This window comes from Oncorhynchus kisutch, linkage group LG8 (genome assembly GCF_002021735.2).
Source record: "Oncorhynchus kisutch isolate 150728-3 linkage group LG8, Okis_V2, whole genome shotgun sequence".
Lineage (NCBI taxonomy): Eukaryota > Metazoa > Chordata > Actinopteri > Salmoniformes > Salmonidae > Oncorhynchus > Oncorhynchus kisutch.
In genome coordinates, this window is record NC_034181.2 from 2,760,987 (window position 1) to 2,776,123 (window position 15,137).

Below are 15,137 nucleotides of genomic sequence, written 5' to 3' on the forward strand. Positions count from 1 at the left end.
CTACAGGGTGCTTCAGCATTCTCCAGGGTGCTTCAGTATTCTCCAGGGTGCTTCAGTATTCTACAGGGTGCTTCAGTATTCTCCAGAGTGCTTCAGTATTCTCCAGAGTGCTTCAGTATTCTCCAGAGTGCTTCAGTATTCTCCAGAGTGCTTCAGTATTCTACAGGGTGCTTCAGTATTCTCCAGAGTGCTTCAGTATTCTCCAGGGTGCTTCAGTATTCTCCAGGGTGCTTCAGCATTCTCCAGGGTGCTTCAGTATTCTCCAGGGTGCTTCAGTATTCTGAAGGGTGCTTCAGTATTCTCCAGGGTGCTTCAGTATTCTACAGGGTTCTTCAGTATTCTCCAGAGTGCTTCAGTATTCTCCAGAGTGCTTCAGCATTCTCCAGGGTGCTTCAGTATTCTACAGGGTGCTTCAGCATTCTCCAGGGTGCTTCAGTATTCTCCAGGGTGCTTCAGTATTCTACAGGGTGTTTCAGTATTCTCCAGAGTGCTTCAGTATTCTCCAGAGTGCTTCAGTATTCTCCAGAGTGCTTCAGTATTCTCCAGAGTGCTTCAGTATTCTCCAGAGTGCTTCAGCATTCTCCAGGGTGCTTCAGTATTCTACAGGGTGCTTCAGCATTCTCCAGGGTGCTTCAGTATTCTCCAGGGTGCTTCAGTATTCTACAGGGTGTTTCAGTATTCTCCAGAGTGCTTCAGTATTCTCCAGAGTGCTTCAGTATTCTCCAGAGTGCTTCAGTATTCTCCAGAGTGCTTCAGTATTCTCCAGAGTGCTTCAGTATTCTACAGGGTGCTTCAGTATTCTCCAGGGTGCTTCAGTATTCTGAAGGGTGCTTCAGTATTCTCCAGGGTGCTTCAGTATTCTACAGGGTTCTTCAGTATTCTCCAGAGTGCTTCAGTATTCTCCAGGGTGCTTCAGTATTCTCCAGAGTGCTTCAGTATTCTCCAGAGTGCTTCAGTATTCTCCAGAGTGCTTCAGTATTCTACAGGGTGCTTCAGTATTCTACAGAGTGCTTCATGCTTCCAATAGGAGGTCCAGCAGTCCTTTCCTGAAAAGGTTAATCAACCAACCATCTCATCTCCATGTAGATAGGTGACAGTAATCACTAGGTGGCTTTGCTGCAGAAAGGTTATTCTGTGTGTGTGTGCTTGTGTCTGCGTGTGTGTCTGTGAGTGAAGGCTGAAGAAATGTTGCTTGGCCTCTACGACCCTCCCGAACTTCTACAGATGCACCACTGAGAGCATCCTGTGAGGCTGAATCACCGCCTGTTACGACAACTGCACCGCCCGCAGCCACCTGAGCCACGGCCTGTTCACCCCGCTGCCATCTAGAAGGTCATCAAGGACCTCAGCCACCTGAACCATGGCCTGTTCACCCCGATACCATCTAGAAGGTCATTAAGGACCTCAGCCACCTGAGCCATGGCCTGTTCACCCCGATACCATCTAGAAGGTCATTAAGGACCTCAGCCACCTGAACCACGTCCTGTTCACCCCGATACCATCTAGAAGGTCATTAAGGACCTCAGCCACCTGAGCCACGTCCTGTTCACCCCGCTACCATCTAGAAGGTCATTAAGGACCTCAGCCACCTGAACCACAGCCTGTTCACCCCGCTACCATCTAGAAGGTCATTAAGGACCTCAGCCACCTGAGCCATGTCCTGTTCACCCAGCTACCATCTAGAAGGCGGAGACAGTACAGGTGCATCAAAGCCGGCCTCCACCCAGTACCCTGCCCTAAACCGTATTGACTGTTACTAGCCAGCTACCACTCAGTACCCTGCCCTGAACCTTAGTGACTGTTACTAGCCAGCTACCACTCAGTACCCTGTACCTTAGCCACTGTTACTAGCCAGCTACCACTCAGTACCCTGCCCCGAACCGTAGTCATTGTTACTAGCCAGCTACCACTTAGTACCCTGCCCTGAACCTTAGTGACTGTTACTAGCTGGCCTCCACCCAGTACCCTGCCCTGAACCTTAGTGACTGTTACTAGCCAGCTACCACTCAGTACCCTGCCCTGAACCTTAGTGACTGTTACTAGCCGGCCTCCACCCAGTACCCTGCCGTGAACCTTAGTGACTGTTACTAGCTGGCCTCCACCCAGTACCCTGCCCTGAACCTTAGTGACTGTTACTAGCCAGCTACCACTCAGTACCCTGTACCTTAGCCACTGTTACTAGCCAGCTACCACTCAGTACCCTGCCCTGAACCTTAGTGACTGTTACTAGCCAGCTACCACTCAGTACCCTGCCCTGAACCTTAGTGACTGTTACTAGCCAGCTACCACTCAGTACCCTGCCCTGAACCGTAGTCACTGTTACTAGCCAGCTACCACTCAGTACCCAGCCCTGAACCTTAGCCACTGTTACTAGCCAGCTACCACTCAGTACCCTGCCCTGAACCTTAGTTACTGTTACTAGCCAGCTACCACTCAGTACCCTGCCCTGAACCTTATTGACTGTTACTAGCCAGCTACCACTTAGTATCCTTCCCTGAACCTTAGTGACTGTTACTAGCCAGCTATCACCCAGTACCCTGCCCTGAACCTTAGTGACTGTTACTAGCCGGACTCCACCCAGTACCCAGCCCTGAACCTTAGTGACTGTTACTAGCCTCCCCCAGTACCCTGCCCTGAACCTTAGTGACTGTTACTAGCCTTCCCCAGTACCCTGCCCTGAACCTTAGTGACTGTTACTAGCCTCCCCCAGTACCCTGCCCTGAACCTTAGTGACTGTTACTAGCCGTACTCCACACAGTACCCTGCCCTGAACCTTAGTGACTTGTTACTAGCCAGCTACCACTCAGTACCCTGCCCTGAACCTTAGTCACTGTTACTAGCCAGCTACCACTCAGTACCCTGTACCTTAGCCACTGTTACTAGCCAGCTACCACTCAGTACCCTGCCCTGAACCGTAGTCACTGTTACTAGCCAGCTACCAATCAGTACCCTGCCCTGAACCGTAGTCACTGTTACTAGCCAGCTACCAATCAGTACCCTGCCCTGAACCTTAGCCACTGTTACTAGCCAGCTACCACTTAGTACCCTGCCCTGAACCTTAGTGACTGTTACTAGCCTCCCCCAGAACCCTGCCCTGAACCTTAGTGACTGTTACTAGCCAGCTACCACTTAGTACCCTGCCCTGAACCTTAGTGACTGTTACTAGCCTCCCCCAGTACCCTGCCCTGAACCTTAGTGACTGTTACTAGCCAGCTACCACTTAGTACCCTGCCCTGAACCTTAGTTACTGTTACTAGCCAGCTACCACTCTAAGGTGCAGGGTACTCTGCCCTGTGTACATAGTCATTGAACGCTGGTCTCTTTAATAATGTTTACATACTGTTTTACCCACTTCATATGTATAATACTGTATTCTAGTGATGGCTCATCCTATATAACTACTGCTGTACAAACCTTTTCTATTCATATAATGTCTATACTGTCTATTAATGCACACATACACAATCCATGTCTCAAGGCTTAAACCTCCCTCTTTAACCCCGTCTCCTCCCCTTCATCTACATGTCTCCTCCCCTTCATCTGCACTGATTGAAGTGGATTTAACAAGTGACATCTATAAGGGATCATAGGTTTCATCTGGATTCACATGGTCAGTCGGTCATGGAAATAACAGGTGTTCTTAATGTTTTGTCCACTCAGCGTAGATATTTATATTCCCAGACTCTGACATTGCTCTTTCTGATATTTCTTAATTTCTTTCTTTTTACTTTCTGGGATTTGTGTGCATTGTTTTGTATTGGTAGGTATTACTGCACCTGCAATAACATCTGCAAAAGATGTAGACGCCACCACTTTGATTTTGATTTGAGAGAGACAGCGAGAAGGAGAGAGTAGGAGAGAGAGAGAAAGAGAAAGGGGGAGAGAGAGAAAGAGAGACTGACACATAGAGAGAGATAGAGAGAGAGAGAGAGAGAGAGAGAGAGAGAGAGAGAGCATTTCTTATTGTCCAGCTGTGTGTGTGTTTCTTTGTGAATGTGCCTGTGTGTGTGTGTGTGTGTGTGTGTGGTAATTGTCCCTATCTGCAGGCGCAGGAGTCCACAGTCATGTTTGGGTAAACTTTGAGCACCACGTTCTTGTCCTCGTCGAAGAAGAGGATGGAGAGGGAAGACATCTTGTCTGGGACACAGCAGGGCTCAGGGATACCAGACACCACCCCTACTGCTCTCACAATGCTCTGGATGGTGGCGTGGTTACTAGGCTTCAGAGACTACAGGACAGAAGAGAAGGAGGAGGTGAACAACAACATTCACCTTATGACAACAAACATGACAGGTCTATGAAATGGGAGGACATTTGACAGTAGGTCATAGTTAAAATGTTGTTTATCCTTTATTTAACCAGGAAGTCCCTCCCCCCCTCGAGTATCTCTTTTTGAAGGGAGACCTGTTTGTGATATTGTATTTTTTTTGCCACCTTCTTAGTGTCCCAACCAGGTGACCGCCTGGAGAACAAGAGGCTGGTGATGGGAGTCCTGAGGATCTTCACAAGGAAAGAGGCATTCTCTGACGACGAAGAAAACCCAGAGGGTTTCACTACACTGTAACCTCAAACCCTAAATAAAGCCAGGTCCAAACTGAGTGGACTATAATGGTAGGATAATAGGGAAGATAAAAACTATGAAATAATATGAAATCATTTAGTAACCAAAAATGTGATAAACAAATCAAAGTATATTTTACAGTTGAAGTCTGAAGTTTACATACACTTAGGTTGGTGTCATTGAAACTTGTTTTCCAACCACTACCCTAATTTCTTGTTAACAAACTATAGTTTTGGCAAGTCGGTTAGGACATCTACTTTTTGCATGACACAAGTCATTTTTCCAACAATTGTTTACAGACAGATTATTTCACTTATAATTCCAGTGGGTCAGAAGTTTACATACACTAAGTTGACTGTGCGTTTAAACAGCTTGGAAAATTCCAGAAAATTATGTCATGGCTGTAGAAGCTTCTAATAGGCTAATTGACATAATTTGAGTCAAATAGAGGTGTACTTGTGGATGAATTTCAAGGCCTACATTCAAACTCAGTGCTTCTGTGCTTGACATCATGGGAAAATCAAAAGAAATGAGCCAAGACCTCAGAAAAATAATTGTAGACCTCCACAAGTCTGTTTCATCCTTGGGAGCAATTTCCAAACGTCTGAAGGTACCACGTTCATCTGTACAAACAATAGTACGCAAGTATAAATACCATGGGACCACACAGCCATCATAACGCTCAGGAAGGAAACACATTCTGTCTCCTAGAGATGAATGTACTTTGGTGCGAAAAGTGCAAATCAATCCCAGAACAACAGCAAAGGACCTTGTGAAGGTGCGAAAGGAAACAGGTACAAAAGTATCGATATCCACAGTAAGTCCTATATTGACATAACCTGAAAGGCAGCTCAGCAAGGAAGAAGACACTGCTCCAAAACCGCCATTAAAAAGCCAGACTACGGTTTGCAACTGCACATGGGGACAAAGATCGTACTTTTTGGAGAAATATCCTCTGGTCTGATGAAACATAAATAGACATAAATTGTTTGGCAATAATGACCGTCGTTATGTTTGGAGGAAAAAGTAGGAGGATTGCAAGCCGAAGAACACCATCCCAACAGTGAAGCACGGGGGTGGCAGCATCATGTTGTGGGGGTGCTTTGCTGCAGGAGAGACTGGTGCACTTCACAAAATAGATGGCTTCAATGAGGATTGAAAATTATGTAAAAGACCAAGTCCATATTTTTGCAAGAACAGCTCAAATAACTGACCTAAAACAGGGAATTTTTACTAGGATTAAATGTCAGGAATTGTAAAAAAACAAACAGAGTTTTAACGTATTTGGCTAAGGTGAATGTATATATATATATTTATAAACTGGGTGGTTCGAACCCTGAATGCTGATTGGCTGACAGCCTTGGTACATCAGACCGCATACCACGCGTATTACATTGGTAACCAGTTTATAATAGCAATAAGGCACCTCTGGGTTTTGTGGTAAATGGCCAATATACCACGGCTAACGGCTGTACCCAGGCACGCGTTGCGTCGAGGATAAGAACAGCCCTTAGCCGTGGAAAATCGGCCATAAACCACATCCCCTCGTGCCTTATTGCTTAAATATATACAGTGGGGGAAAAAAGTATTTAGTCAGCCACCAATTGTGCAAGTTCTCCCACTTAAAAGGATGAGAGAGGCCTGTAATTTTCATTATAGGTACACTTCAACTCTGACAGACCAAATGAGAAGAAAAAAAATCCCGAAAATCACATTGTAGGATTTTTAATTTATGTATTTGTAAGTTATGGTGGAAAATAAGTATTTGTTAATATCACTATACCCCATAAATGTGAAATCCTGGTTTTAGATATGACCATGAGCCAACATATGCATGTATTTGTTGCTGGAGTGTATAGGCCTCCTGCTGCTTGAGTTGATGTGATTAGTATCATAGCTGAGCATTTAAAACCTTTTCTATCATCTGACCTGATGGTCTTAGGTGACTTCAACCTGGACTGGCTGACACCAATCTCAGATGACTTTAAGAACATTTGTCTTGATCTTATCCTGTTTGGGATAGGGGGCAACATTTTCACGTTTGGATGAAAAGCGTGCCCAGAGTAAACTGCCTGCTACTCAGGCCCAGAAGCTAATATTTGCATATAATTAGTAGATTTGGATAGAAAACACTCTGGTGTTTCTAAAACAGTTTGAATGAGTATAACAGGACTCATATGGCAGGCGAAAACCTGAGAAAAATCCAAACGGGAAGTGGCAAATCTGAGGTTTGTAGTTTTTCAACTCATTGCCTTTCCAAGATACAGTGTAAATGGGATCATATTGCATGTCCTAAGGCTTCCACTAGATGTCAACAGTCTTTAGAACCTTGTTTCAGGCTTCTTCTGTGAAGGGGGAGCGAATAAGAGCTGTTTGACTAAGGGGTCTGGCAGAAGGCCATGAGCTAAATCATGCGCGCGGCCGTGAGAGTGAGCTGCGTTCCTTTTCATTTCTTAAGACAAAGGAATTGTCCGGTTGGAATATTATTGAAGATTTATGATAAAAAAAACATCCTAAAGATTGATTCTATACATCGTTTGACATGTTTCTACGAACTGTATAGAACGTTTTGGACTTTTTGTCTGAACTTTCGCCTGGACTTGCCTGCGCCTTGTGAATTTTGATTGGTGAACTAAACACGCTAACAAAAAGGAGGTTTTTGGACATAAATGATGGACACTATTGAACAAAACAAACATTTATTGTGGAACTGGGATTCCTGGGAGTGCATTCTGATGAAGATCATCAAAGGTAAGTGAATATTTAGAACGCTATTTCTGACTTTTACTGACTCCACAACATGGCGGGTATCTGTATGGCTTGTTTTTGTGTCTGAGCGCTGTACTCAGATTATTGCATGGTGTGCTTTCTCCGTATAGCTTTTTTGAAATCTGACACAGCGATTGCATTAAGGAGAAGTATATCTTTAATTCTGTGCATAACACTTGTATCTTCTATCAAAGTTTATGATGAGTATTTCTGTAAATTGATGTGGCTCTCTGCAAATTCCCCGGATGTTTTCGAGGCACAACATTACTGAACATAACGCGCCAATGTAAACTGAGATTTTTGGATATAAATATGAACTTTATCGAACAAAACATACATGTATTGTGTAACATGAAGTCATATGAGTGCCATCTGGTGAAGATCATCAAAGGTTAGTGATTAATTTGATCTCTATTTCTGCTTTTTGTGACTCCTCTCTTTGGCTGGAAAATGGCTAGATGTTTTTTTGTGACTAGGCTCTGACCTAACATAATCATATGGTGTGCTTTCACTGTAAAGCCTTTTTGAAATCGGACACGATGGGTAGATTAACAAGAAGTCAATACCTGACCTCATTAAGTGTATACCTGACCTCATTAAGTGTATACCTGACCTCATTAAGTGTATACCTGACCTCATTTAGTGTATACCTGAACTCATTAAGTGTATACCTGACCCCATTTAGTGTATACCTGACCTCATTTAGTGTATACCTGACCTCATTAAGTGTATACCTGACCTCATTAAGTGTATACCTGACCTCATTTAGTGCTCCTACCTATCTCTCCGATTTGGTCCTGCCGTACATACCTACACGTACGCTACGGTCACAAGACGCAGGCCTCCTAATTGTCCCTAGAATTTCTAAGCAAACAGCTGGAGGCAGGGCTTTCTCCTATAAAGCTCCATTTTTATGGAACGGTCTGCCTACCCATGTGAGAGATGCAGACTCGGTCTCAACCTTTAAGTCTTTACTGAAGACTCATCTCTTCAGTGGGTCATATGATTGAGTGTAGTCTGGCCTAGGAGTGTGAAGGTGAACGGAAAGGCTCTGGAGCAACGAACCGCCCTTGCTGTCTCTGCCTGGCCTCTAACCCTATTACAGGGACTGAGTCACACGGCTTACTGGGGCTATTCCATGCCGTCCCTAGAAGGGGTGCGTCACTTGAGTGGGTTGAGTTACTTATGTGATCTTCCTGTCTGGGTTGGCGCCCCCCCCCTTGGGTTGTGCCGTGGCGGAGATCTTTGTGGGCTATACTCAGCCTTGTCTCAGGATGGTAAGTTGGTGGTTGAAGATATCCCTCTAGTGGTGTGGGGGCTGTGCTTTGGCAAAGTGGGTAGGGTTATATCCTTCCTGTTTGGCCCTGTCCGGGGGTGTCCTCGGATGGGGCCACAGTGTCTCCTGACCCCTCCTGTCTCAGCCTCCAGTATTTATGCTGCAGTAGTTTATGTGTCGGGGGGCTAGGGTCAGTTTGTTATATCTGGAGTACTTCTCCTGTCCTATTCGGTGTCCTGTGTGACTAATTCTCTCTTTCTTTCTCTCTCTCGGAGGACCTGAGCCCTAGGACCATGCCCCAGGACTACCTGGCATGATGACTCCTTGCTGTCCTCAGTCCACCTGGCCGTGCTGCTGCTCCAGTTTCAACTGTTCTGCCTTATTATTATTTGACGATGCTGGTCATTTATGAACATTTGAACATCTTGGCCATGTTCTGTTATAATCTCCACCCGGCACAGCCAGAAGAGGACTGGCCACCCCACATAGCCTGGTTCCTCTCTAGGTTTCTTCCTAGGTTTTGGCCTTTCTAGGGAGTTTTTCCTAGCCACTGTGCTTCTACACCTGCATTGCTTGCTGTTTGGGGTTTTAGGCTGGGTTTCTGTACAGCACTTTGAGATATCAGCTGATGTACAAAGGGCTATATAAATAAATTTGATTTGATATACCTGACCTCATTTAGTGTATACCGGACCTTGAGCCACGCTCAAGGTCCTAAACGATATCTTAACCACCATCGATAAGAAACATTACTGTGCAGCCATATTCATTGATCTGGCCAAGGCTTTCGACTCTGTCAATCACCATATCCTCATCGGCAGACTCGACAGCCTTGGTTTCTCAAATGATTGCCTCGCCTGGTTCACCAACTACTTCTCTGATAGAGTTCAGTGTGTCAAATCGGAGGGTCTGCTGTCCGGACCTCTGGCAGTCTCTATGGGGGTGCCACAGGGTTCAATTCTTGGACCGACTCTCTTCTCTGTATACATCAATGAGGTCGCTCTTGCTGCTGGTGAGTCCCTGATCCACCTCTACGCAGACGACACCATTCTGTATACTTCCGGCCCTTCTTTGGACACTGTGTTAACAACCCTCCAGGCAAGCTTCAATGCCATACAACTCTCCTTCCGTGGCCTCCAATTGCTCTTAAATACAAGTAAAACTAAATGCATGCTCTTCAACCGATCGCTACCTGCACCTACCCGCCTGTCCAACATCACTACTCTGGACGGCTCTGACTTAGAATACGTGGACAACTACAAATACTTAGGTGTCTGGTTAGACTGTAAACTCTCCTTCCAGACCCATATCAAACATCTCCAATCCAAAGTTAAATCTAGAATTGGCTTCCTATTTCGCAACAAAGCATCCTTCACTCATGCTGCCAAACATACCCTTGTAAAACTGACCATCCTACCAATCCTCGACTTTGGCGATGTCATTTACAAAATAGCCTCCAATACCCTACTCAACAAATTGGATGCAGTCTATCACAGTGCAATCCGTTTTATCACCAAAGCCCCATATACTACCCACCATTGTGACCTGTACGCTCTCGTTGGCTGGCCCTCGCTTCATACTCGTCGCCAAACCCACTGGCTCCATGTCATCTACAAGACCCTGCTAGGTAAAGTCCCCCCTTATCTCAGCTCGCTGGTCACCATAGCATCTCCCACCTGTAGCACACGCTCCAGCAGGTATATCTCTCTAGTCACCCCCAAAACCAATTCTTTCTTTGGCCGCCTCTCCTTCCAGTTCTCTGCTGCCAATGACTGGAACGAACTACAAAAATCTCTGAAACTGGAAACACTTATCTCCCTCACTAGCTTTAAGCACCAACTGTCAGAGCAGCTCACAGATTACTGCACCTGTACATAGCCCACCTATAATTTAGCCCAAACAACTACCTCTTTCCCAACTGTATTTAATTTCTATTTATTTATTTATTTTGCTCCTTTGCACCCCATTATTTTTATTTCTACTTTGCACATTCTTCCATTGCAAAACTACCATTCCAGTATTTTACTTGCTATATTGTATTTACTTTGCCATCATGGCCTTTTTTGCCTTTACCTCCCTTCTCACCTCATTTGCTCACATTGTATATAGACTTGTTTATACTGCATTATTGACTGTATGTTTGTTTTTACTCCATGTGTAACTCTGTGTCGTTTTATCTGTCGAACTGCTTTGCTTTATCTTGGCCAGGTCGCAATTGTAAATGAGAACTTGTTCTCAACTTGCCTACCTGGTTAAATAAAGGTAAAATAAAATAAATAAATAAATAAATAAAAATTTAGTGTATACCTGACCTCATCAAGTGTATACCTGACCTCATTTAGTGTATACCTGACCCCATTAAGTGTATACCTGCCCTCATTAAGTGTATACCTGACCCCATCAAATGTATACCTGACCTCATTAAGTGTATACCTGACCTCATTTAGTGTATACCTGACCCCATCAAGTGTATACCTGACCCTGAATTAGCTCTTGATCATTTCTCATCTATCATAATATTACTGGCAGATAAATACGCTTCTTTTAAACACTATAGACTAAAAAATAGATAAAATCCCTGGTTTTCTACAGAACTCTCAGATATCTTTAGAAAAATAAATCATGCCTGGGCTAAAGCTAGACTAACTGATGCTGTTGTGGACTGGCAGATTTTCATGTAACTGAGAAGTAAATGCACGTCCTTAGTAAAAAATATTTAAAAAAGTCTAAATCAAGCTACTTCCTGAGTTCTATCGCTGACTCTGCTGGTGATCCATCTACATTTTGGAAAACTGTTATCCTGAACTCTGACATCATTAATGTCCTTCCCTACCCAATCAAGTTATCCTGAACTCTGACATCATTAATGTCCTTCCTTACCTAATCAAGTTATCCCGAACTCTGACATCATCAATGTCCTTCCCTACCCAATCAAGTTATACTGAACTCTGACATCATCAATGTCCTTCCCTACCCAATCAAGTTATACTGAACTCTGACATCATTAATGTCCTTCCCTACCCAATCAAGTTATACTGAACTCTGACATCATCAATGTCCTTCCCTACCCAATCAAGTTATACTGAACTCTGACATCATCAATGTCCTTCCCTACCCAATCAAGTTATACTGAACTCTGACATCATTAATGTCCTTCCTTACCCAATCAAGTTATCCCGAACTCTGACATCATTAATGTCCTTCCCTACCCAATCAAGTTATACTGAACTCTGACATCATTAATGAAAAAAATGTGATGCTTTTAATCAACATTTTTATGTCTGCCGGTTTTTTGTTTGAATGAAACCTTGGTTTAATAGACCCGGGTCAGTCAGTAAACTGCTCGTCCCTCTCCCGCCCGCTAGTCGACTTGATAGAGGACCAGACAACCCCCCCCCCCCCAGTGAATCCTTGTATTCTCTGGAGCAGCTGTCTACTTCTGATGTATTGGAACAACTACTTACGATCGCACATTATATTATTAATTACATGAAGCATGAAGACATACCTTAGGCATGGGGAACTGGCATGACCCTGAGCAGTAGTAGGCATCAAAAGACTTGGGAGATATAATCCACTCGCTCCAGCCAATGTCTGCAAAGTCCACCTTCAGGTAGCGACGAGCACAGTTCCGTGGTTCGTTCCACTGCTTCTTACGAGCCTTCTTTATCGTCTGCTCGTCAAACTGCAGCAGGGGCATCTTACCGTCGTGCCTCTGGCTCTTACCACGCGTCTTTTTCCTCGGCCGACGGACCTGCTTGTTCTCCAGCGGTTCGTAGGGGCTGGTCTCGTCCCAGCCAGTCGTCTCATACGGGTACTCCGGCCCCGGTAACTCGTTGTTCTGGAGCGGGAGGAGGACGTTAGCCGAGCGCCGGCGTCTGTGAGGAGGCGCCTGTTGTTGAGCGGCGGTGCTATTCTGAGTGTGCAGCCCCAGTTTGTGGAAGCCGGAGGCGAATGCTCCTTCTTCCGTGGTCATCGTGGTTTGATGCCTCTGATGACTCTGTAGTGTTGACACCACGCTCTCTGGTTCGGAGATGGTTGAGTCGTTGGCGTAGACCAGGATGTAAGGAAAGCGGTCTGAGAGGAGCTTCTTCCAGGGCCTGGGTCCAGGCTGGGATGCCACGTCTATCCCGATCAGCAGCTCATCATGATGCTTGGCCTGGTTCACCACCTGAGTGACATCCTTCCACTGCCAAGAGATGAAGTCCCTGTATAGTGTAGACACATTGATCACAAAGTGGCCCAAAGTCCTGATATGGTTATCCACTGAGGCGAAGCTCCACACACCCATCTGGACGTGGCTGTGTCTACTGGGGCCGTGGCGGGACAGGGATGGGGACGGAGCTCCACAGCTCTTGGGCTTGGTCCTGGTGGTGCTGTTGCAGCCCGGGTGCTGGAAACTGTTCTGGTGGTCTCCTATGTAGTAGTGGAGCGTGGCCGACAGGACGGCCTCCGACTTGGTGAGAGACGTCAGGTTGAAGATCTGGAACTGCTTGTTGTTGATGGTGCCTGGGAGAGGAACAGGAAGCGGCTCAGAATAGAGAATACAGTTCAGACAGGTCCACATATCCATACAATTACATGACTTATAGCATCTCTACATGCATATCGTTCAACTTAGTTTCTAACCTGGAGCTGAACAGCAAAAAGCTATATTGACCAGGTATTGAAAACCATTCAGTTCAATGGTGTTGTATCGAGGTGTCTACCAGCCATTTCTCCCTCCCAGGATTCCATTTCAGATAAGATAGCAGCTTACACAAGAAATAACCCACATTGGTTAGCCATCTAAATGTCATGTGATACAGTCTACTCAATGGGGAGAGCATGAACGACAACAACACCTGGACACAGTGTCCTTCACTCCTGTTTGCCAAGCACTGCAGTCCCGCAACAGTGTGAGAAGTAATTGGTATTTTGTAGCCAATGGTCAGGGGGTGACAGTTACAGCAAGCTCACGCATGCAATGCATACAATCAACAGTGCACTCATCATCAGTACCTTCATCAAAAAAATAGACAGTCAGCAGTTTTATTTACTGAAATTGTTCAATTATGTTGTTTTTTCGAAACTAAGAGTGTAATCTATCTCCGACCCATCCTCTCTGGCTTCAAAACCAAACTCTCGCAGTAGTTCTGTTGCTAAGTGAGTTCCAACTCTGTAGACCTATAGAACAAGGAAGTAGCCAGGAGCCAATTGAAAGAGAAGCATCCAGGAGCCAATTGAAAGAGAAGCATCCAGGAGCCAATTGAAAGTGGGGGCTGGTCTTCCCTGGATACAGGTCACTATCGGACCATATTGGCACTGACTGCAAGTAAACCCAGCATTGCCCGGTCTATCCTACCCATCCTGCATTATCAAGTTATGTCAGTAGGAGGCAGTATTATCTCATGTATGGGTGCTGAAACCTGACTGTGGTTCTACCATAGAGAATGATACAGGACTCTAGTGCCCAAAAAGCCTCTTTTAGCAAGCGCAGGACCATTGAGGACTTTCACCATTTTGAAGTAGTCAACCAACTTCCTATGGGTTAAGGAAGGATCAAACATTTCCATCCAGGTCATCAGGAGGGTTCAGCCAATGAATTATACTGGTGAGCAAACATTCCATAACTGCAGGTGGCAGTAAATCAACAACCTTGGCTTTACGCCTGCTCAAACAACACCCTCTAGGTGGCAGTACATCACCAACCTTGGCTTTACGCCTGCTCAAACAATACCCCTCTAGGTGGCTGTAAATCAACAATCTTGGCTTTACGCCTGCTCAAACAATACCCCTCTAGGTGGCAGTACATCACCAACCTTGGCTTTACGCCTGCTCAAACAACACCCTATAGGTGGCAGTACATCAACAACCTTGGCTTTACACCTGCTCAAACAATACCCCTCTAGGTGGCAGTAAATCAACAACCTTGGCTTTACGCCTGCTCAAACAACACCCCTCTAGGTGGCAGTAAATCAACAACCTTGGCTTTACACCTGCTCAAACAACACCCTCTAGGTGGCAGTAAATCAACAACCTTGGCTTTACGCCTGCTCAAACAATACCCCTCTAGGTGGCAGTAAATCAACAACCTTGGCTTTACGCCTGCTCAAGCAACACCCTCTAGGTGGCAGTAAATCAACAACCTTGGCTTTACGCCTGCTCAAACAACACCCTCTAGGTGGCAGTAAATCAACAACCTTGGCTTTACACCTGCTCAAACAACACCCTCTAGGTGGCAGTAAATCAACAACCTTGGCTTTACGCCTGCTCAAACAACACCCTCTAGGTGGCAGTACATCAACAACCTTGGCTTTACACCTGCTCAAACAACACCCTCTAGGTGGCAGTACATCAACAACCTTGGCTTTTATGCCTGCTCAAACAACACCCTCTAGGTGGCAGTACATCAACAACCTTGGCTTTATGCCTGCTCAAATAACACCCCTCTAGGTGGCAGTAAATCAACAACCTTGGCTTTACGCCTGCTCAAACAACACCCCTCTAGGTGGCGGTATGCACCATTTCAGTTTGTTTGCCAACTCGTAG

At 45.4% G+C, this 15,137-nt stretch overlaps 1 protein-coding gene across 1 annotated transcript in view; it reads right to left on the reverse strand.

Moving 5' to 3' along the window:
- Positions 1 to 3,935: 3,935 nt before the first annotated feature.
- Positions 3,936 to 15,137, reverse strand: part of LOC109881998 (bone morphogenetic protein 3) — a 13,687-nt gene continuing 2,485 nt past the window's right edge. Inside the window, exons 2-3 of the mRNA XM_020474100.2 lie at positions 12,115 to 13,115; positions 3,936 to 4,228 (exon numbers count right to left, since the gene is read on the reverse strand). Of these exons, the coding sequence (XP_020329689.1) occupies positions 4,037 to 4,228; positions 12,115 to 13,115 (1,193 nt within the window). The 3' untranslated portion in view covers positions 3,936 to 4,036. The remainder of the gene's footprint in view (positions 4,229 to 12,114; positions 13,116 to 15,137) is intronic.